At 38.6% G+C, this 22520-nt stretch overlaps 1 protein-coding gene across 3 annotated transcripts in view; it reads right to left on the minus strand.

Annotated features, from left to right (window-relative positions):
- Window positions 1-22520, minus strand: part of IPCEF1 (interaction protein for cytohesin exchange factors 1) — a 167811-nt gene that overhangs the window by 91167 nt on the left and 54124 nt on the right. For all 3 annotated transcript variants that reach the window (XM_027551900.1, XM_027551901.1, XM_027551899.1), the window contains one exon: window positions 839-891. In XM_027551900.1, coding sequence (XP_027407701.1) covers window positions 839-871 — 33 coding nt within the window. In that variant the 5' untranslated portion in view covers window positions 872-891. The remainder of the gene's footprint in view (window positions 1-838; window positions 892-22520) is intronic.

The raw sequence follows: 22520 nt of genomic DNA on the forward strand, positions 1-22520 counted from the left end.
CCTGCCAATGCAGGAGACACAAGAGATGCAGATTCAATCCCTGGGTCAGGGAGATCCCCTGGAGGAGGAAAAGGCAACCCACTCCAGTATTCTTGTCTGAAAAATTCCATGGGCAGAGGAGCCTGGTGGGCTACAGTCTGTGTATCCCCTTCCATCTGAAGTATCATGTTACATCAACATCTCTATTTTCCCTGCATGAGTTTCTTCATCTAGTAGAGGAAACTTGCTTAACTGACTTACCTAATTTAGGCAAATTTATGGCCATAAAATTATTTTTAAAGGAACCTATAATTTTGGCATAATAATTAGCAGAATTATTCCCATAGAAGTTGCATGAGAGGTTATACTATACCAGAATTAATTGAAAATAGGGACAAATTTATGTATATTATGTCAAAATCATGGTTATGTTTCATGATATTTAAACAGCTAGGGGTCTTAAACAAAAGCTTGGTGATCATAAGAAACTTTCGAACTCTAACAAAGGGATCATTTAATTCTGTTGTGTGTGTTAGTCACTTAGTCGTGTCTGACTCTTTGCAACCCCATGGACTGTAGCACGCCAGGCTCCTCTGTCCATGGAATACTCCAGGCAAGAATACTGGAGTGGTTTGCCATTTCCTTCTCCAGGGGATCTTCCCAACCCCTGGATCGAACCCAGGTTTCCTGTATTGCAGGCAAATGCTTTACCATCTAAGCTACTAGGGAAGCTCTTTCATTCCATTATGACTAATGAAATGGACAATAAGTAGTTAGTCGAACTTAAAATCAACCTAATTTTTTACTCATTCATCAAACTGACGATACTTAAAGTCTGAATATTCCAAAGAATACTTACAAGCTCATTGCCATCAGTAGCCATGTATGACATCAGATTGGTAGAAACAAAAGCTAGAAGAGAAAAAGCATTTTCAGTTAAATGTTGGAGGAAATCACTCTTAAAATTGTATATCTTCTTGACAGGAAGAAAAGCACTTGTATTCTGATTGATGAATTTCACAATGAAAGCAATTCATTACAAAGCCTTTTAATTCAGAATAAGCCAACTGTTAAAAACTGAGTTCATAAAATAAGCCAGAATTTTAATTGCACATGTGTCAGTATTTCTTTCAAGTCTACAGCAAGATATATTATATATATATTTTTATCTACTTAATATTGTACTATGGGCTTCCCTGGTGACTCAGTAATAAAGAATCCGCCTACAATGAAAGAGACACAGGTTCCATCCCTGGGTCAGGAAGTTCCCCGGGAGAAGGAAATGCAAACCTATTTCAGTATTCTTGCCTGGGAAATCCCAAGGACAGAGGAGCCTGGCTACAGTCCATGGGGTGGCAAAGAGTCAGACATGACCCAGCAACTTAACAACAATACTGAATCATACATAAACATACGTTTTTGAAAAGTGAAAATATTTTCATCTTCAAGATGAATAACATAATGTAAGATGTGGACATATCTGATCTATTACTATTGTTCTGATGGTATTAACTGAACAATTTCAAAAATGTAACCAATCCCTCAGCCTCAGAAATCTCAACTTTAATATGAAGATGAGCCCCCTTTGATGTATTGCACTTTGTAGTGGATTACCTGAGAAATAAGACACTCTGGTTTCAAGAAAAGAAGATGAAAACAAAAAGACGAAAATCTCATATCTTCAGACTAAGAAAAAAAATCTACTTTGATAAGCAACAAACTTGTTAAACATCCACAAGCCGCTGAAACTCTCTGCAAAGCAAAAAGCCTTTCACCTCTCCCAGTGACAGATCCATACCCCATGTGACTTTATTTCTTACACCAATCGTTTCCAAATTCTGAAAATGCATAGCCCTTCTTTACGTCAAAATGCCATATTTATATTACACTGATATGAATAAAACATTTATTTGTAAAATGCCAAAGAGAAAAACCACAATAAAAAAAAGACTGACCAATTTACTTAATTTTTAACTCACTTGTTTAAAAAATACAGTCAAACATAAATGGAAAATCAAATCACAGGCTGGTGAAAACATTTGCAGTATTCATTTAAAAAATCATAGCATAAACAGTTCTCTTATTCACCAATAAGAAAATAATAAGTAGACTGGGAGACCAAGACGGTGTAATAGAAGGACATGGAGCTCACCTCCTCCCACAAATACATCAAAAACACATCTACGTGTGGAACAATTCTCACAGAATACCCACTGAATACTGAAGATCTCATAGAACCAACGCTGCAAGAAAGACCACCGCATAACTGGGCAGGATGAAAGGACAGAACAAAGCAGCTTGGGATGGACCTGAGCTATGAAAGCCTCTCTCACTCTGGGACCCCTCAACCAGATATGGAGTTTCAGGAGCTCAGAGGAGGACGCAGCAGCCAGCCTGCAGGAGCAGGACAGAGAGAAAGGTGCCCAGAAGGTCCTGGCCACCTCACTGCACACCCCAGCCTGAGATGCATCACTGGTGGAAGGCATGGTGGTGGCTGGTTGCTGGTACACGGGACTTCAGCAGACAGAACCAGGGAGAAGATTTGGTTTGGATGCAGAGACAATCCCAAGGGCCTCAAGAATGGTTCAGGCCACTGTAAGTGTGTATGGGACCAATGGGAACCCTATTTGTAAATGCACGTGCAAAGGGAGTGGCATGGCCCCACCAGAGCAGCTTCATCCTCAGCTTGCTCACAGGGGGTGCAGCTCCACTCTACAACCTCTGGGCACACACAAGCACGTGTGGGTGGCCCACACGCAGGGTGGGACTGAAATCTGAACTGATTCCTGGTGGGTGCATGACTTTCACAGAAGATTTACGCCATTGGCAGCTTCCGGAGCACAGCACCGGAAGGACTTCCAAGCTGACTACCGGCTTTTCCTTTGCTGAGGTGGGGCAGAGGGCAGTTTCGTCAACAGTGCGCTTCGTGAGCACACACAAGAGTGACAGGGAACATCACAGAAAGCATGCCCCAGTGGATAGCTCTGGCGGAAGAATACCCACGGGCTCCGCTACCAGTAAAAGTGCGCCAGTCCTGCCTACCTCACACGCAGCTTAGAACCAGATCTTAGAGCTTCTACTCCAACAGCTGGAGAACAGGCCCCGTCCTTGACAGAGCTATGACAACCGCAGAGCAAAGAGGAGACCCCTCCAAAAACCAGTGCAGCCTCTGGTCACCACAACATAACCTTCACCCCCGACGAAGGGGAACTGGCTGGCACACCACCCCTGAAGAACAATGTGGCAGGTACCAAAAGCAGCCCCGGCATTAATGAGACTCATATAGAATGTTCCCACATAAAAACAGCCCTTCAGGACCACAACAGATAACTGTTTCTCCTAAATTGAGTCACAGAAATATAACTAAAATGAAGGAGCAGAGAAACTATTCACCAATAAAAGAATAAGACAAGTCACCTGAAAGACCAAATAATGAAACAGGCTTTTTCAGTTTACTCAGACCCTGAGTTCAAAAAGGAAGTAATACAAATTCTGAAGAAATTAAGAAAGATTATTGCTAGAAATAGGGATCACTGTAACAAGGAACTGGAAACTATAAAGAGGGGCCAATTAAAATTAGACAACTCAATTGCCAAGATGAAAACTGAGCTAAAGGCAATAAATAGCAAATTAAACAATACCAAACAAAAAAGTGACCTAGAAACTACCCAATCAGAAGAGAAAATAGATAGAAAAATGAAAAAAAGAAGGCAACATATGAGACCTATAAGATAATATAAAGCATGCCAATCTACACATAATAAGGGTACCAGAAAGAAAAAAAAGAGAAAAGGGGATCAAAAATGTATTTGAGGAAATTACAGCTGAAAACTTCCCAGACCTAAAGAAGGAAACATATCCAGATACAGGGAGAAAAGAAAAGTCATAAAGAGGAAGTAAAAAGGCAATCTCTTTGAAAATCATGTCAAAAAAAAAAAAAAAAAACACCTTGAAATAAACCTGATCAAGGAGATGAAAGACTTACACACTGAGAACTATAAAACATTGATAAAGGAAACTGAAGCCAATTCAAAGAAATGGAAAGATACCCCATGCTCTTCGATTGGAAGTGTTAATATTATTACAAATGACCACACTACCCAAAGCAATCTACAGATTCAATGCAGTCCCTACAAATAACCCATGACATTTTTCACAGAATTAAACAATCCTAAAATTCATATGGAACCACAAAATACACAGAATTGCCAAAGCAATCTTGAAGAAAAAGAACAAGAAGCAAGACTCTCCCAGACTTCAGACAATACTACAAAACTACGGTAATCAAAATAGCATGGCAAGGACATGAAAACAGACATATGGGTCAATGAAACAGAATAAAGAGTCTAGAAACAGACCCACAGACCTGTGGTTGATTCATCTTTGACAAGAGCAGCAAGAGTATACAATGGAGAAAAGACAGTCTCTTCTTCAACAGGTGTTGTTGCGACAGCTTGACAGCTGCATGTGAATCAATGAAGTCAGAACAGTCCCTCACACCATACACAAAAACGAACTCAAAATGAATTAAAGACTTAAATGTAAGAAACTACAAAGCTCTTAGAGGAAAAGATAGGCAGTACACACTTCGCCATAAATCACAGCGAGATCCTCTTTGATCCATCTCCTAGAGTAATGGAAATAAAAACAAAAATAAACAAATGGGACCTAATTAAACTTAAAAGCTTCTGCAAAGGAAACAATAAACAGGATTAAAAGACAACCCTCAGAATGGGAGGATATAATTGCAAATGAAACAACTGACAAAAGATTAACCGCCATAATATATAAACAGCTCATACAGTTCAACGTCAGGAAAACAAAAAGCCCAATTAAAAAAATGGACAGAAAACCTAAACAGACATTTCTCCAAAGAAGACATACAATAAACACATGAAAAGATGCTCAATACTGCTAATTATTAGAGAAATGCAAATCAAAATTACAATGAGGTATCACTTCACACCAGTCAAAATGGCCATCATCAAAAAATCTACAAACAATAAATGCTGGGGAGGATATAGATAAAAGGGAACCCTCCTACACTGTTGGTGGGAATGTAAACTGATACAGCCATTATGGAGAATAGTACAGAGTATCCCTAAAAAGCTAGGGAAAAAATCTACCATGTGACCCAGCAACCCCACTACTGGGCATATACTCTGAAAAAAACAGAGTTCTGAAAGACACATGTACCCCAGTGTTCATTGCAGCACCATGTACAACAGCTAGGACATGGAAGCAATCCTGTGCATAGACAGATGAATGGATAGAGAATACATGGTACATATTTACAATGGAATATTACTCAGCCATTAAAAAAACAAATTTGAGTCAATTCTAGTGAGGTGAATGAACCTAGAGCCTGTTACACAGAATGAAGTAAGCCAGAATGAGAAAAACAGATATCATATATTAATGCATATATATGGAATCCAGAAAAATGGTATTGATGAACCTTTTTGCAGGGAAGGAATGAAGATGCAAACGTGGAGGATGGACTTGTGGACACAGTTGGGGAGGGAGAGAGTGGGATGAATGGAGAACGTAGCACCAACAAATATGCTATCGTGTAAAATGGATAGTTGGTGAGAAGTTGCTGTATAACAGGGATCCCAGTCCGGTGCTCTGTGATGACTTAGAAGGGTGGAATGGGGGAGGGGAGGGAAGCTCAAGAGGGAAGGGATTGATGTATAATTATGGCTGATTTGCATTGTCATATGGCAGAAATCAACACAACGCTGTAAAAATTAAAAAACAAAAAAGATTTAAATAGAAGACATGACACCATAAAACTCCTAGAAGAGAACATAGAAGGAATGTTCTCTGTCATAAATTGTAGCAATGTCTCCTCAGGTCAGTCTCCCAAGGCAAAAGAAATAAAAATTAAAAAAAAACAAATGGGCCTAATCAAACATAAAAGTTTTTGCACAGCAAAGGAAATCATAAACAAAACAAAAAGACAACCTATGGAATGGGAGAAAATATTTGCAGATTCTACAACTGACAAGAGATTAATTTCCAAAATATGTGAACAGCTCATACAGCTTAATATCAAAAAAAAAAAGAAAAAGGAAAAAGAACCAACCCAATCAAAAAGTGGGCAGAAGACCTATTCATAAATAGACATCTCTCCTAAGAAGACATACAAATGGCCAGCAGGCATGTGAAAAGACACTTAACATTGCTAATTATTAGAGAAATGCAAATCAAAACTACAATGCGGTATCACCTCACACCAGTCAGAATAACTGTCATCAAAAATTCTACAAATAGTAAATGCTGGAGAGGATGTGAAGAAAAGGGAACCCTCCTACACTTTTGGTGGGAATGTAAATTGGTGCAGCTACTGTGGAGAATAGTATGGAGATTTCTTTAAAAACTAAAAATAGTTACCATGTGATACAGCAATCCCACTCCTGCCTCTATATCCAGAAAAGATGAAAACTCTTAACTTGAAAAGATACATGCACCCTACAGTAGCCAGACAAGAAAGCAAGCTAAGTGCCCACTGACATGTGAGTGAATAAAGAAACTGTGATATGAATACAATAGAACATTATTCAGCAATAAAAAAGAATGAAATAATGCCATTTGTAGTAACATGTATGAACCTAGAGATTATCATACTAAGTGAAATAAGTCAAACAGAGAAAGACAAATATCGTATTATGTCAGTTACACATAAAATCTTTTAAAATGATACAAATGAACTTATTTACAAAACAGAAACAGACTCGCGGATAGACAGAAAACAAAACTGTGATTACCAAAGGGGAAAGGTGGGGGGGGGGTTATTAGGAGCTTCATATTAATAGATACACACTACAGTATACAGAATGCCAGGCTGGATGAAGCACAAATGAAATGCAGGGCTGGATGAAGCACAAGCTGGAATCAAGACTGCCGGGAGAAATTAACAATAACCTCAGATATGCAGATGACACCACCCTTATGGCAGAAAGTAAAGAAGAACTAAAGAGTCTCTTGATGAAAGTGAAAGAGGAGAGTTAAAAATTTGACTTAAAACTCAACATTCAAAGATCATGGCATCTGGTCCCATCACTTCATGGCAAATAGATGGGAAAACAATGGAAACAGTGACAGACTTTATTTTGGGGGGCTCCAAAATCACTGCAGATGGTGATTGCAGCCATGAAATTCAAAGACACTTGCCCCTTGGAAGAAAAGTTATGACCAACCTAGACAGCTTATTAAAAAGCAGAGACATTACTTTGCCAACAAAGTCTGTCTAGTCAAAGCTATGGTTTTTCCAGTAATCATGTATGGATGTGAGAGTTGGACTATAAAGAAAGCTGAGTGCCGAAGAACTGATGCTTTGAACTGTAGTGTTGGAGGAGACTCTTGAGAGTCCCTTGGACTGCAAGGAGATCAAACTAGTCAATCCTAAAGGAAATCAGTCCTGTATATTCATTGGAAGGAATGATGCTGAAGCTGAAACTCCAATCCTTTGGCCACCTGATGCAAAGAACTGACCTACTAAAAAAGACTCTGATGCTGGGAAAGATTAAAGGAAGGAGGAGAAGGGGACAACAGAGGGTGAGACGGTTGGATGGCATCACCAACTTGATGGACATGAGTTTGAGCAAGGTCTGACAGTTGGTGATGGACAGGGAAACCTGGCATGCTGAAGCCCATGGGGTCGCAAAGAGTCGGACATGACTGAGCGACTGAACAGTATACAAGACAGATAAATAACAAAGTTCTACTGTAGAGCACAGGGCACTATATTCAATACCTTATAATAACCTATAATGGAAAATAATCTGAAAAACTATATAAAATGTATATATGCATATACATTTATATTCATGTACATATCATATATATTCCCTTGTGGCTCAGCTGGTAAAGAATCTGCCTGCAACGCAGGACCCCTGGGTTCAATCCCTGGGTTGGGAAGATCCCCTGGAGAAGGGAAAGGCTACCCACTCCAGTATTCTGGGCTAGAGAATTCCATGGACTGTATAGTCCATGGGGTCGCAAAGAGTCAGACATGACTGAGTGACTTTCACTTCACTCACATACTGAATCACTTTGTTGTACACCAGAAACTAACACAATGTCACCTATACTTCAATAAAAATATTAAAATTTTATAAAACAAAATAATTATCAAACTAATAAGATAACAAGTGAAGGAAAATTCAAAACATAAAAATACAAATGACTAACATTGGCTACCTAATGCAAAGAGCCAACTTGTTGGAAAAGACTTTGAGGCTGGGAAAGATTGAGAAGGAGAAGGAAGCAGCAGAGGATGAGATGGTTAGATAGCATCACTGACTCACTGGACATGAATTTCAACAAATTCCAGGAGATAGTGGGGGACAGAGGAGCCTGGGGTGCTGCAGTCCATGGGGTCGCAAAGAGTCAGACACGACTTCGCGACTAAACAACCACAATATTCAGTCTCATTAGTAATGAAATAAGCTCAAAGTAAAACAACAGCCTAGCTCCATTTTTAATCTTCACAACTGGCATACACAAAAAAAATTGTTAGAAGCCAAGTTTGGTGGAGGGTGTCGAAAAGAAAAATTTGTTGTTGGGATGCCCAATTATTATAGCCTTGCTGGAGGACAATTTGTCAAGGTGATGTTGATGACAATGGTGACATTCACAATGACTGCTGACATTTGCTGAATCTTTACTATCTGCCATCAACTATGGGCTTCCTAGGTGGCATGAGTGGTAAAGAACCCACCTGCCACTGCAGGAGACACAGGAGACTCAGGTTCAATCCCTGGTGTGAGAAGATCCTCTGGAGGAGGGCATGGCAACCCACTCCAGTATTAGTGCCTGAAGAATCCCATGGCCAGAGGAGCCTGGTGGGCTACAGTCCATGGGGTTGCAAGAGTCAGACACGACTGAAGCAACTGAGCACCATACCAAACATGAGAAGAGTTTTACAATATATTCTTAATGAAACAGTAGGGAAAATATATGCAGTGGAACTTCATTCACTTTTTATTATAAAAATCTAAGTTTATGTGATACAAGTCACACATCAGTGCCTTGGAGGGAAAAGTCTGAAGAAATCTATAGCCAAATATGTATAGTGGGACTTTCCTGGTAGTCTAGTAGTTAAGAATCAATTCCTTAAACATGTTTCTACCCATTTCAGAACCTTAGTGCATGCTCTTCAACAGTCAGGTCAATTCTCATTTAGTCAAGAAAGCTTTCCACTATATTTATTAGAGATCAGTATCTTTTTGTATGTTCTCATAGCCCCTTAGGTCTCATAATTGTATAGGATTCTTAATTTTGCAATTACTTTGCTAACATCTGACTCCCACTATAGTAACTTACCTGAGGGCAGCAGGCATTCTTTCTTACCTTGTCTATCTGTTTATTGCTCTGTATCTTGTCTTTGTATACTGGTTGAGTAAATAGACATTTGTTGAGTAAATGAATTTAAAATACAGAAAATAAAAGCTCTGAACTACAGATGAGTTTCCATAAAGAAAACCTATGAATTTCAATTGTTTTTTCATTTACTGGAATAGTACTGTCATGAATAGCCCATGAGAAATCCCCTTCCCAATGTGCAGAAGGTGGAAATGAGACTGTGTGATGTCAAACCTCCCCGAGTCAGAGAGCAAATGGGCAGAAATAATATGCAAACACTGGTGCAAGGAGGCATAGGTGAGGAGACGTGCCTTTATGGAGGCTACGTGAGTGTTCACTTAAGTAGTTCATGTAGTGGTTTTGGAGCCTTGGTACTATATTCCTGAGGTGGTCGATATATGTGAAATCTAAAATGTCACCAGAATGATTCAGAGTGCGGCAGAAGAATCGTCAGAACAACCTAAGCTTTATCTAGGTTCTCCTCTTCCATACAAAGCACACAGCCATACTTTAGAAGAATTAGGAAGTGGGATGATATTTATGAAGACTCATGGAAATACACTTGCTTATGGTCTGGACAAAAGGAACCAGCTCAGCTAACGATGTTATAGGGTACATGGTGTCTCTAAAAAATAGGTAGCACCAAGATTTGATAAAAATACTTATAAAGCACACAATAAAATTAGCTTGTGGAAAATAATAATAATGCTGGCAAAAGTGCTTTGGAAGTAATAATTTTTCCATAGTCCCAACCTTTCTGAGAATATTAGTTTAAGGAAGCTGCCTGTGAGTGAAAGAGTTAAAGGAAGAAGTGTTAAATTCTCTGATGTTTTGATAAAGAATTTTTGTATAATTCCCAGGAATTAAAAACATATAAGAGCCTAACGAGAGTAACAAATAACATTTATAAATCAAGTTTCCAATTCTTTGCTTTCAACAAAATTGAAGAAAAATCTATTTTAAGTCTATTAATCATTAAAAGTAGTTGTGGTATTTGGCATATTCTTGGAAGAAGTTCAAAAAGTGCTCCATTCCCACCTATTTATTTATATGAAAAATAGTTTTAAGTGCTCACATACATAAAAAAACAGTAATAGGATTAAAACTGGTTCTGAACTCTAATACTGGAAATAAATAATACTCATGGGTATTGTTACATACCCAACACTTTGGCCACCTGTTGCAAAGAGCCGACTCATTAGAAAAGACGCTGATTCTGGGAAAGATTGAAGGTAGGAGGAGAAGGGGATGACAGAGGACGAGATGGTTGGATGGCATCACTGACTCAATGGACATGAGTTTAAGCAAATTGCAGGAGATGGTGATGGATGGGGAAGCCTGGTGTGCTGCAGTCCATGGAGTTGCAAAGAGTTGGACACGACTGAGAGACTGAACAACATAATTAGGAAGAAAATCTCATCTGTGTCATTAAACACTGCATTTTCATTAAAAACATTTACCTCTTGTATTAATCATCATCTGTCAAGATGTGTAACATATTCATATTTTTTGTTAAATTACAAACCAATAATAATTATAATGACTCACTCCAAATGAAATCATTTATGGTTTAAAGGATTATGCCACTTCAAAATTTTTTAATAAATTTCATTTTAAATATATGCAATATATTGTTGAAATGTATTACAGGATTATTAATAAGTTTTAAGCATAAAAATGTTTTATAATTGTACAAAAATCCATGGAATGTTGGAATAAAAATATGAGTTCTAGGGGGGGGAAAGTGCTATGTAAAATCTAAAATTCCAAAGATTACTTTAAAAAAATAATTAACCATATCAAATTTCTGTTTATATTTAATAAGTTATAAAGAGAATATAACATTTTTCAGGCTTTCCCAGTGGCAGGAGCCATAGGAGATGTGGGTTTGATTCCGGGTCAGGAAGATCTCCTGGAGGGGTGCATAGCAACCCACTCCCATATGCCTGCTTGGAAAATCCCATGGACAGAGGAGTCTGACCGGCTATAGTGCATAGGGTCGTAAAGAGTCAGACATGATTGACTTGACTTAGCACGCACGTATAACCTTTTTTCACTATCAAGATTCATAATATGCCACAAATTACATCTTTTGCAACTATTTAAACGGAGAAGGCAACGGCACCCCACTCCAGTACTCTTGCCTGGAAAATTCCATGGACGGAGGAGCCCGGTGGGCTGCCGTCGTGGGGTCGCTAAGAGTCGGACACAACTGAGCGACTTCACTTACACTTTTCAGTTTCATGCATTGGAGAAGGAAATGGCAACCCACTCCAGTGTTCTTGCCTGGAGAATCCCAGGGACAGGGGAGCCTGATGGGCTGCCATCTATGGGGTCGAGCAGAGTTGGACATGACTGAAGCAACTTAGCAGCAGCAGCAGCAGCAAACGTATGATAAAAACTCTGGGTGACAACTTAAAATGTGAGGAAGTACGTAGGGTTTCCATATTATTTTATAGATATACAACCAAAAAAAATGTTTTAAAATCAGTGCACACACATGGTTTAGGGCCAAACAGATCTCACTCCACCACTTAAATGTGGAAACTTAAAAAAAAAACCCACCTAATTTCTCTAAATAGTAAGAGCTTCATCCATTAAACAGAAATGACAATAACCAGCTGATAGGATTTTGTTACAATTAAGTGAAATATCATATGGGAGACACGTGGATGCTCAACAAGAGGTAGTAATTACCTAGAATGGGTGCAATTACCCAGAAATAGCTTTATTATAGAAAACTATTCTTCCTAATGGAGTTAGCACCCAACTAAAGGGTTTGAACAAGTTAGATAACAGGTTTCATCAAATAAAATAGCTTTCCCACTTCAAGGTTGAATAAACTCCCTAACCTACTCTCCTAGAGACATTTCTGGTACCTTATTTCAGAGTTTAAGGAAATAGTTTTCTCAGTTATCTGAGACAATTACCTTCTTTGGAGAACAATTCCTTAACACAATACCACATGCTGCTGCTCCTGCTGCTAAGTCGCTTCGAATTGTGTCCAACTCTGTGCGACCCCATAGATGGCAGCCCACCAGGCTCCCCCATCCCTGGGATTCTGCAGGCAAGAACACTGGAGAACACAGTGCATGAAAGTGAAAAGTGAAAGTGAAGTCTCTCAGTTGTGTCCGACTCAGCAACCCCATGGACTGCAGCTTACCAGCCTCCTCCGTCCATGAGATTTCCCAGGCAAGAGTTCTGGAGTGAAGTGCCATTGCTTTCTCCCAATACCACATGAGACTTAGCAAAAACACTAAGGTCATTACTATTTTTTAAGTCAGTGAGATGAAATCAAATCAAATATTTGTATTTCTGATAAGTCCTGTAATTGAAAAGTGGAAATAGATTTCATTACAATTCCAGAGACGAAACTGTTCCTGAATTTATTACTGGTTTTCTGGACTGAATGTTTGTGTCCCTGAAAAATTCATATGTTGATATCTAATTCCAAGTGTGATAGTATTTGGAGGTGGGGACTTTGGGCGGTAATTAGTTCATGATGCAGTGTGGGGGGAGCCCTCATAAATGAAATTAGTGCCCTTATAAGAAGGGACCAGACTCACTCTCTCCCCATGTATAACTATAAGAAGAATCAGCAGTCTGCAACCCAGAAGAGAGCTTGTATCTGAACCTAGCAAGCTGACACCATATTCTTGGACTTCCAGCCTCCACAACTGTGAGAAATGAATTTTCTGTTGTTGATAAGCCCCCTTGTTTACAATATTTTGTTACAGCAGCCCAAGCTAGCTAAGATGCTGGTGAAGAATCGTTCCTTTTTGTTTTATCCTAACAAAATAAAACTTCATTCTAGCAATTTATTTTAGAAACTTTTTGGTAAACTAGTTAAGTAGAAATACGTATTCTGGTCCCATATCATTTTAAAACCAGAAAATAAATTAAGAATACATGTATACCTGTGGTGGATTCATTTTGATATTTGGCAAAACTAATACAATTTTGTAAAGTTTAAAAATAAAATAAAAATTTAAAATATATATATATATATTGTGTGTGTATTAAAAAAAAAGAACTTGAAAAAAAAAAGAATATCAATACACAACAAATGCACTATTGATAAAGCAGACAGTTGATAATTAGCATTTTTTAAGTTAAAAAATTCACTAAAGGCAGTTATAGTTTCCATTGATCCAAAAGTAACTGTCTTAATTATGATCTTTGGGATGATGTAGTGAAACAAGTACCATGCCTACCCTTTTAAAGAAGACAATTTATTACGATCTCAAGATAGTTTTCCGTTTGAAAGAAACTATGGGCTAGGCTTATTCTCTTTTTCATGGAGCCTTAAGTGAAAACAACATAATGAACAAAAAGTTTAAAAGCCAACAGATTCATTCACAACAGGCTTATCCTTTAAAATTACAGTGTTAGCACTCAACAAGACACTCTCAGAACAGTAAATGGATTTATAGACAATCCAAGAGCATAGGCAAACAACGTGCATTATTCTTAATCCAAAAACTAGAGCTCTTCGGAAGCAGAAAGTGCTGGTCACCTAAAGGCAGAACTCTCAATCATCAAAAAAGCATGGAAAATGTGTGACAACAAAGTACACGCTTAACTAGCAATGACACCAGCCTGTAAGCATCTTCTGTTAAGTGACTGTCCATCATAGCAACACCATGGGAGCAGCAGAGAAAATGCGTCTTTGCTCAGATAAAAAAGTGAAGAACATGAAACAATCCATTAGCTTTGCTCCTTAGCAGGACATCTCTTATTAAGGCAGAGTAGGAGAGAAGGGAGCAAAATTCAAGATGCACCCCCTTCATCCCCACCCCCTGGGAGCATGCATGTATTGGGTGGGCTTGTCTGTGGTTATTACTTTGTCCGGGAAATTTATGAAAGGGAAAAATTTATTCAAATTATTGAAAACTTTTTCCTTTTAGCTTTATTGTCATTCTGTCCCAATCCATCTCTCCTACAAGTTTTAAAAGTCTTACTCTTCTTCTTTCATTTATTTTCTCTTTTTTGTCTTTAACTCTTCCACGCATTTCACTACATTTCTTTTCTGCGGTCTCTCCACTTTGAAGATAATCCGACAGATGGTTTTAAGAGTCGCAGCTTTTTTTAAACAGAAACTATAATTAAAATTACTTTATTTTCAACACCACCGAAATGCTGTGATCCATCGTCTGGGGAGATTGGCAGCCTTCATCTTTTCTTCTCCCTCCTGCCTTCCCACATAAGCTTTCAGCCCTGACAATCACAATTTAGACATAAAAGTCCACAAATCTAAGATGGAAAAGCCCTTCTTTCTGCCAATAATGTCAATCTCTATCCCTAAACAATCATTTTTACCATAGTAACAAGCAATGTAAGTGATGACCAACAATCCCTCTTCTACCTCTTGGAGGAACCTGCACCAACCCAGAAGGCTGGTGGCCGCCCCAGCTTAGCGAGGCACGAAGCTCCCTTACATCTTTGACCTCAGACATATAGGTCCCTTTGCAGCTTCCAGAACCCGAAAGATTCACAGATTATGATCTGCAACCCAGCATGCCTTAGGGCTCTGGCAAGCGACTGGAGCCCTGCCAATCCCCCTCCCGGTGTAGCCAGTGCTGCCCACGTGTGCCCTGTGCTCATTGCTCCCAAGAAGGCACTTTCCCTTTAACAGCTAGTGGGGTCAACCAGATGCCCAGAGACCAGTGGGACTCATACCTATGGGATCAATTCTGTTCCTATGATTGTCTTAAATTCCATGATGCCAGACCAGATTAACCCCAGCAGCCCTCCAGAACTGAGCTAGCACACTGATTTTTGGCTCTTCAAATTATGTATAAAGGCAGGGGGCCTGCAAAATATACTTTCACCCACCCCCTCAACACACACACGCACAAAAACGCACACCATAGTAGCAACTTCGTGCACCAATGCAGATAAAGCCTGCAAAGTACCTGCCTCCTCTCCTACACCAGTGACAGATGGAAGGAACTTCTAGGAGTCAGTAATTCTACCATTCAAACTAGCTGTGTGCTGAGGCTGGATTTATAAGATTTGTGATGGAAACACAAGGAACCTCCTCAAAGGTCTGTCTAGCCCCAGTATGCTCCATCAAGTATGAACAGGGCTTCCAGGCATATGACAAGGCCACAGGAACCACTGGTAGCCCTTCTCACAAAGGATCAGTTATTAGGTCTGCTACGGGGTGTCCTGAAGTACATACACCCTGTTTGTCCATAGTGGCAGCTCCTAGGCAACACGTGATCCCTAAATTCACTTCACTCCAGCCTGTATGGGCGAGAGTAGATGCTGCGTGCTAAGATGGGCAAGACAAGAATGGCAAATGATCACCCTTCCCTTTCTACAATCTGCAGCCCTAAATTTCTCCATGTGACTTGCAGGCATATTTTCTCTCTCTGGAAGAGAGCACATGTTTCTGACTGTGATATCCAGACTGTGTTTACACTGCTCTGAGGCAACCTGTCACCTTAATTAAGCTTTACCCAACAACCTTCCATTGAGCCCTCTTTCCACAAAAGTGAGTAAGTATAACTCCATGCAGCAGTGCCCTCTTCTATGGAACCATTGCAGGCTAGAAAGAAGCTAGAAAAACTATTACAAAAGCTGCCTGCTGCTTGTACCCATTGCTCTGGAGTTGGACAAAAATTCTTCTTTTGTTTGGCTGATTCTTTCTAGGGAAACATTGTTTCGATGGGACTTGCTGCTTTTGCAAAATAATGCATGAGGCCCAATCTAAAAGCAGAGGTCGTGACCATAAGGAGCTAACCTGCTGTGCATCAGCACAGGAAAGGCTGCCTTAACCAAGGGGCTCCCAGGGTGGCACTAGTGGTAAAGAACTCACCTGCCAATGCAGGAGGAGGTGGTAAGAGACGCAGGTTCGATCCCTGGGTCAGAAAGATGCCCTGGATGAGGAAATGGCACCTTACTCCAGTATTCTTGCCTGGGAAATCCCATGCACAGAGGATCCTGGTGGGTTCATGGGGTCAAAAAGAGTCAAACACAACTAAGCATCTGAGCACAGGTACAGACTTTATCAAAAAAAAAAAAAGGCGACTTCTCTTAGATACAGTGACACTCGGCAGGATTCTCAAAAATTCTTTGCAGTCTTCACTTCAACTCAGTAAAATAACAATACATACACTTTCACAAATAAAGAAACTGATATTCAGAGCACATAGACTAGCTACTTCACATGGCTAGCAAGTCATAAAGGCAAAATTTGAATTCAAGTCTTCAGACTCCCATCTTGGGGTCCTTTGGATATTAGCAGTGCTGCCTCTTATAATAAACTTTGCCTTTTCAACTTCTTAACAGCATGCTTAATTTTTCTGCAAACAGTAAATCTCATCACATTCTTAAAGAATAAATTGAGTGCCATAATTCTTGTAGACACTCCAAGCCAGGCATACAGTAGGCACCTAATAAATATCTGTTGACTTATTCTGACCCTCCCTCTACTTAAGGACAAGTTAGAGTAAATTTAAACAATGTACCAAATTTGAACAATTCAGAGAAGCTTTATGTGACTCACCACAATTGACATCTTTTACTCAAAGGGCTGACCTTCTCAGGTGGCTCAGTGGTAAAGAATCTGCCTGCCAATGCAGGAGACTTAAGAGATATGAGTTCAGTCCTGGGGTCATGAAGATCCTCTGAAGGAGGAAATGGCAACCCACTCCAGTATTCTTGCCTGGAGAATCCCATGGACAGAGGAGCCTGGCGGGCTACAGTCCATGGGGTTGCAAAGAGTCAGATACAACTGAGCGACTAAGCATGCACTCAAAGGGCTACAGATCCGCTGCCACAGGGTGATTTTGAAGGATCTGATCAGCAAGGAATATAGTACCTAGAAAGAGACATCAGAGACTCGAATGCAGTTTGTTTTCAAATTAAGCACCCGTGCCAAGACTTCATTCATAAATAATGTAGGGCTCACTTCCTGGTTGCCGTCCTACATATCTGTATCAGTCTCTCAACAACCTTGATGCAAGTATCTGATTTTTGTGTCTGCTGACAAATTCTTGGTTAATGTCTCCAAAATTTTTAAAGAGATGTATATCTATTTATTATCTAAGAAGAGCTGTTAAATTATTAAACCCATTCTCGTGTGTGTGTGTGTGTGTGTGTGTGTGTGTGCGTGTGCTCAGTCGCTCAGTCATGTCTCTTTGTGACCCTATGGACTGTTGCCTGACATGCTCCTCTGTCCATGGGATTTCTGAGGCAAGCCTACTGGAGTGGGTGGCCATTTCCTCCTCCAAAGGATTTTCCTGACCAGGATTGAACCCGAATCTCCTGTGTCTCCTGCATTGCAGGCAGATTCTTTACCTGCTGAGTCAAAAGCCATTCTTAAATACCCCCAAGTTGAGACATTTGTTGACACAGTCCATGTACTGTTGCCTTCAGAACTCGATTAGCTGTCTCTGGAATCATAATATATATGCAAAGAGACACCTAGTGGACAAATATATATGTACACTATTGAGACCAGAGACGGACTCAAAAGACCATTCTCTCTAATTTAACACGCTTTAGACATGAATTGAGCAGTTTTTAAAACTACTGGAATCATAAAGCTGGATATATAAGTTTTACAAAATATTATTTTATGTTCATTTCTACAGGAAATTTTTGCTCTTTTTTTAATTAGACTATCATTGACATAAAGTCCTGAGAAATAATACAAAAATGAGAGTAGAATGTGATTGACCAGCCACTTGTGTTTCTCTGAACATATGTGTGCTTATTTTTGGTTTCCACCTCTTCAGAGACCTTATGTGTGAGATTTTCCATTGTCTTTGGGTTGTTTTATTCTTGCTTTTAATTAAGTAAAGCTTTTTTTTTTTTTTTTTCCAGCCTGTTTCCTGTGGTCTGCCGGGCTTCCTGTGGCCTGCCTGCTCTCTTCATTTCATACTCCCTTCTCACCCACACCTCACCTACACACAGTTTTCTACCCATCTTCTCACATTCAACTTATATATGCACCTGCCACCCTCCCACTGCCCTAGATAATTTTAACCTCAAAAGTAAAAGTCTTGTCATCACAAGAAAGCAAGGAATTATTTACCTATTCCTGACACCATTTTACTGAAATTTGGTTATGTCCAACGTTTAGAAACGTTTTATTAATTAAATAGATAAGTTAAATTTGAATGTGTATGAATGCATGGACTCCAACTTGTAGAATTTTAGCTCTGAAAAAGGAATACTTGTTCTTGAGGAAACCAGACAACATTTACAAAGTCCACTCACTCTGAGACTGCCGTACCAGGAAAAGCCAAGTCATGTGGAGTCCCAGGAGAACAAAGTGCCAGGAAAAGCCAAGAACACAGATGTGTGGTTGAAAAAGTGGTCTTGGAAGTGGGTCTTCCTGTCCCAACCACCCCAGCTGAAACCACATGAAACAGATGAACAGCCAAGCCAAGCAAGTTCAGTTCAGTTCAGTCATTCAGTCGTGTCTGACTCTTTTCGACCCCATAGACTGCAGCACGCCAGGCTTCCCAAGCCAAGCCAAGCCAAGCTGAGCCCTTCCCAAATTCTGTCATGGGCAAACCAATGAGGTCCTCTATCATTTTCAATAAGCTCTTTCCTCCACAGCGTATTTGATGGCAAAATCTTGAACCTTTTCTTGGATATTAGGACTATACTGGGAGAAGGCAATGGCACCCCACTCCAGTACTCTTGCCTGGAAAATCCCATGGACGGAGGAGCCTGGTGGGCTGCAGTCCATGGGGTTGCTAAGAGTTGGACCTGACTGAGCGACTTCACTTTCACTTTCCACTTTCATGCACTGGAGAAGGAAATGGCAACCCACTCCAGTGTTCTTGCCTGGAGAATCCCAGGGATGGCGGAGCCTGGTGGGCTGCCGTCTCTGGGGTCACACAGAGTTGGACACGACTGAAGCGACTTAGCAGCAGCAGCAGCAGGACTATACTAACGATTCTCAACATTGTGTCAGAAGTGCTCATTTAAAAATAGTAAGAATTACAATAATTAAAAAATAAGAAATTAAGATCGTCTATTTTCAGAAAATATGATTTTACATGTTGTTGTGGAACAACAACAATGATTTTACACGTGGAAAAGAATCAACACAAATTATTTAAACTAAAAGTGGATATAGAAGGCTTGCTAGATACCAGCCCAGTATGTAAAAACCAATAACTTTCTACATTCCAGCAACAAATAGCATGAAAATAAAATTTGTAAGAAGATATGCATATAGCAGCATCATTAAATCCCAAATCTGTTGGAATGAATCTAACTAAAGACATGAGATCCTTCTATGAGGCAATCTACAAAACACTATTGGAAGAAATTTAAGAACATCTAAAGAAATGGAAGGCTAGGTCACATTCATTCATTAGAGGACTTAATTGCAAAGATAACTACAGTTAGTGCTTTTTCTTTGCTGTTATTTTTATTATCTTACAGCCATGGGATATTATTTTACCTTTTATTTTAAATTTTTTGTTGTTTTGTCTTTCATTTTAGATCTATAATCTACTTGCAATTGAATTTTGATTCTGGTTAGTTTTATTTTTCAAATTAATAACTAACTGAGCATAATTTATTGAAAATACTGTCATTTCCATGTCTAATCATAAAGGAGAAACTTGGTAAGTTGGAACTCTAAAATTAAGAATTTTCATTTTCCAAAAGACAACATTAGGGACTGTAAAAGCAAGAAAATGAATGAGAAAAGATGTGCAATATATATAACCTATACAAGGCTATATACCAAACTGCATAAAGAACTCCTATAAATCAATCAGAAACACAGAAAAACCCAAAAGAAAAATGAAAAAAAAAGTCTTAGGCGTTTCACAAAGGAGGATATCCATTAGTAAATATATGTATGAGAAGGTGCTAAGCCTCATATAACAATCAGTGAAATGAAAGGCAAACCTGCAAAGAAACATCATTAAACATCCATCAAAATCATGAAATTTTAGAAGACTGACAATAGCAAGTACACTGTAGAGCCAATGAAAACAATCAACCACTGCTGCCGGAAGCGTAAAGTAAGACAACCATTTTGGAAAACTGTTTGGCAAAATCTGCCAAGCTAACCAGTATAGCCTATGACCCATAAATTTTATTCTTAAGTGTACATGCATCAGATATGCATGCACACAAAAGTCGAAAACCTATGTAAGAATGTTTCTAGCAACTTTATTGATAATAGCAAAAATGTTTTTAAAAATCCAAATGTCTATCAACAGGAAAGTGGATAAATAAATTGTGGATTGGTCACACCTGGAATACTACTTAGCAATAAAAAGGAGGAGACTCATCTCACAGTCTTATGAGAGAAAAAATCAGATATCAAAGAAAATAAATGGCATGATTCTGTTTATACAAAATAATAAAACTGGCAAAACTAGATCTCAGTGTTTAGCAAAGTACACTTGGGTCATAAAATTATACAGAAATGCAAGAAAGTAAGGATTACAAATGGTAGGAAAGTGGTTACCTTTAAGGGAAAGCAGGGATTATTTATTAGAAGGGGCACAAAAGGTGTCCTGGGGTCCCAAGAATATCCTTTCTTGATTCAAGTAATAGTTACAAGAATTTTTTCTGTGTGATAAATCAAGCTATTCACATTAGTTTTGTGCACTCTTCTCTATTAATATTATATTTAATATAAGTTTTATTTCAAAATAAAATTTAAGAAGTAAGAATTAGCAATATGTTATCTAAAAAGATATGAAATGTTAAATTAAAAGATAGAAACAGATATCCAGGAAAACATAAGCTAAAAGAAAGCTGTGATGACAATTTTAATATCTGAAAATATAAAATTCATGATAAATATATACATTTATAACAAAAACTAAGATCGGAAAATATAACCAGCATAAACATATAAATATATTGTCTTAAGAAACTACAGCTCAGAACTGGAAAGAGAAATATATAACTTAACAATTATATATATATGTTATAGATAACAAAAATAAAATGTCATAGTTTATTGACATTAAACTATATCAATAGCTCATGCTAAGTCACTTCAGTCGTGTCCGACTCTGTGCAACCCCATAGACAGCAGCCCACTAGGCTCCCCCATCCCTGGGATTCTCCAGGCAAGAATACTGGAGTGGGTTGCTATTTCCTTCTCCAACGCATGAAAGTGAAAAGTGAAAGTGAAGTCGCTTAGTCGTGTCCGACTCTTAGCGACCCCATGAACTTCAGCCTACCAGGGTCCTCCATCCATGGGATTTTCCAGGCAAGAGTACTGGAGTGGGGTGCTATTGCCAAGCAGACAATAAATAAACAGAAATGTAGATGATACAAATTAGCAAATTTATATACACAAAACTCTATACTTGAGAAACAAAGGATAAACTCTCATGTTCAGAATACACAGTATTTGTCAATAATTGATAAAAGTACTATATTACAAAGAGGTCTTGATAAATTTCACAAAGTCAATTTAACACAGACTATGTTCTCTGACTGCAATGCATTAATTATAGAAATTAATAGTGAAAACTTTGGCCCCTGGTGGCTCAGATGGTAAAGAATCTGCCTGCAATGTGGGAGACCTGGGTTCTATCTCTGGGTTGACAAGATTCTTGGAGTAGGAAACGGCAACCCACTCCAGTATTCTTGCCTGGAGAATTCCCCTAATGAAAACATAGCTTTAAAAAGTCTGTATGTCTGGAAACTAAATCTTGCAGTACTAAAAACAAAACAAAACAAAACAAAACTGGATAATCAACAAGGACTTGTGTATAGCACAGGGAACTCCACTCAATATTCTAGGATACAATAACTGATAAAGGAAAAGAATCTGAAGAAGAATGGATATGTGTATATGTATATAACTAAGCCACTTTGCTGTATACCTGAAACTAACACAACACTGTAAATTAACTATACACCAATATAAAGATAAAAATTAAACTTTAAAAATATTTGAAAATTTTAATAGATTAAAAAGAAAATGGGAAATAATTAGAATTTATCACCACTGAAAACACTATATATCAAAAGTTTTAGGAAACACAGCTAAAGCATTTTTCAAAGGAAAATTTATACCTTAAATTCATTTATCAAAACACAAGAGGAATAAAAACAGATTAAGAGCTTAAGGAAAAAACTAGAAAAATAGCAAAATAACAAACCCAAGGAGGAAATAGAAAAAGTAAAGGCAGAAATCAATAAAATAGAAAAATATAGAGAAT

Source organism: Bos indicus x Bos taurus, chromosome 9 (genome assembly GCF_003369695.1).
Source record: "Bos indicus x Bos taurus breed Angus x Brahman F1 hybrid chromosome 9, Bos_hybrid_MaternalHap_v2.0, whole genome shotgun sequence".
Taxonomy (NCBI): domain Eukaryota; kingdom Metazoa; phylum Chordata; class Mammalia; order Artiodactyla; family Bovidae; genus Bos; species Bos indicus x Bos taurus.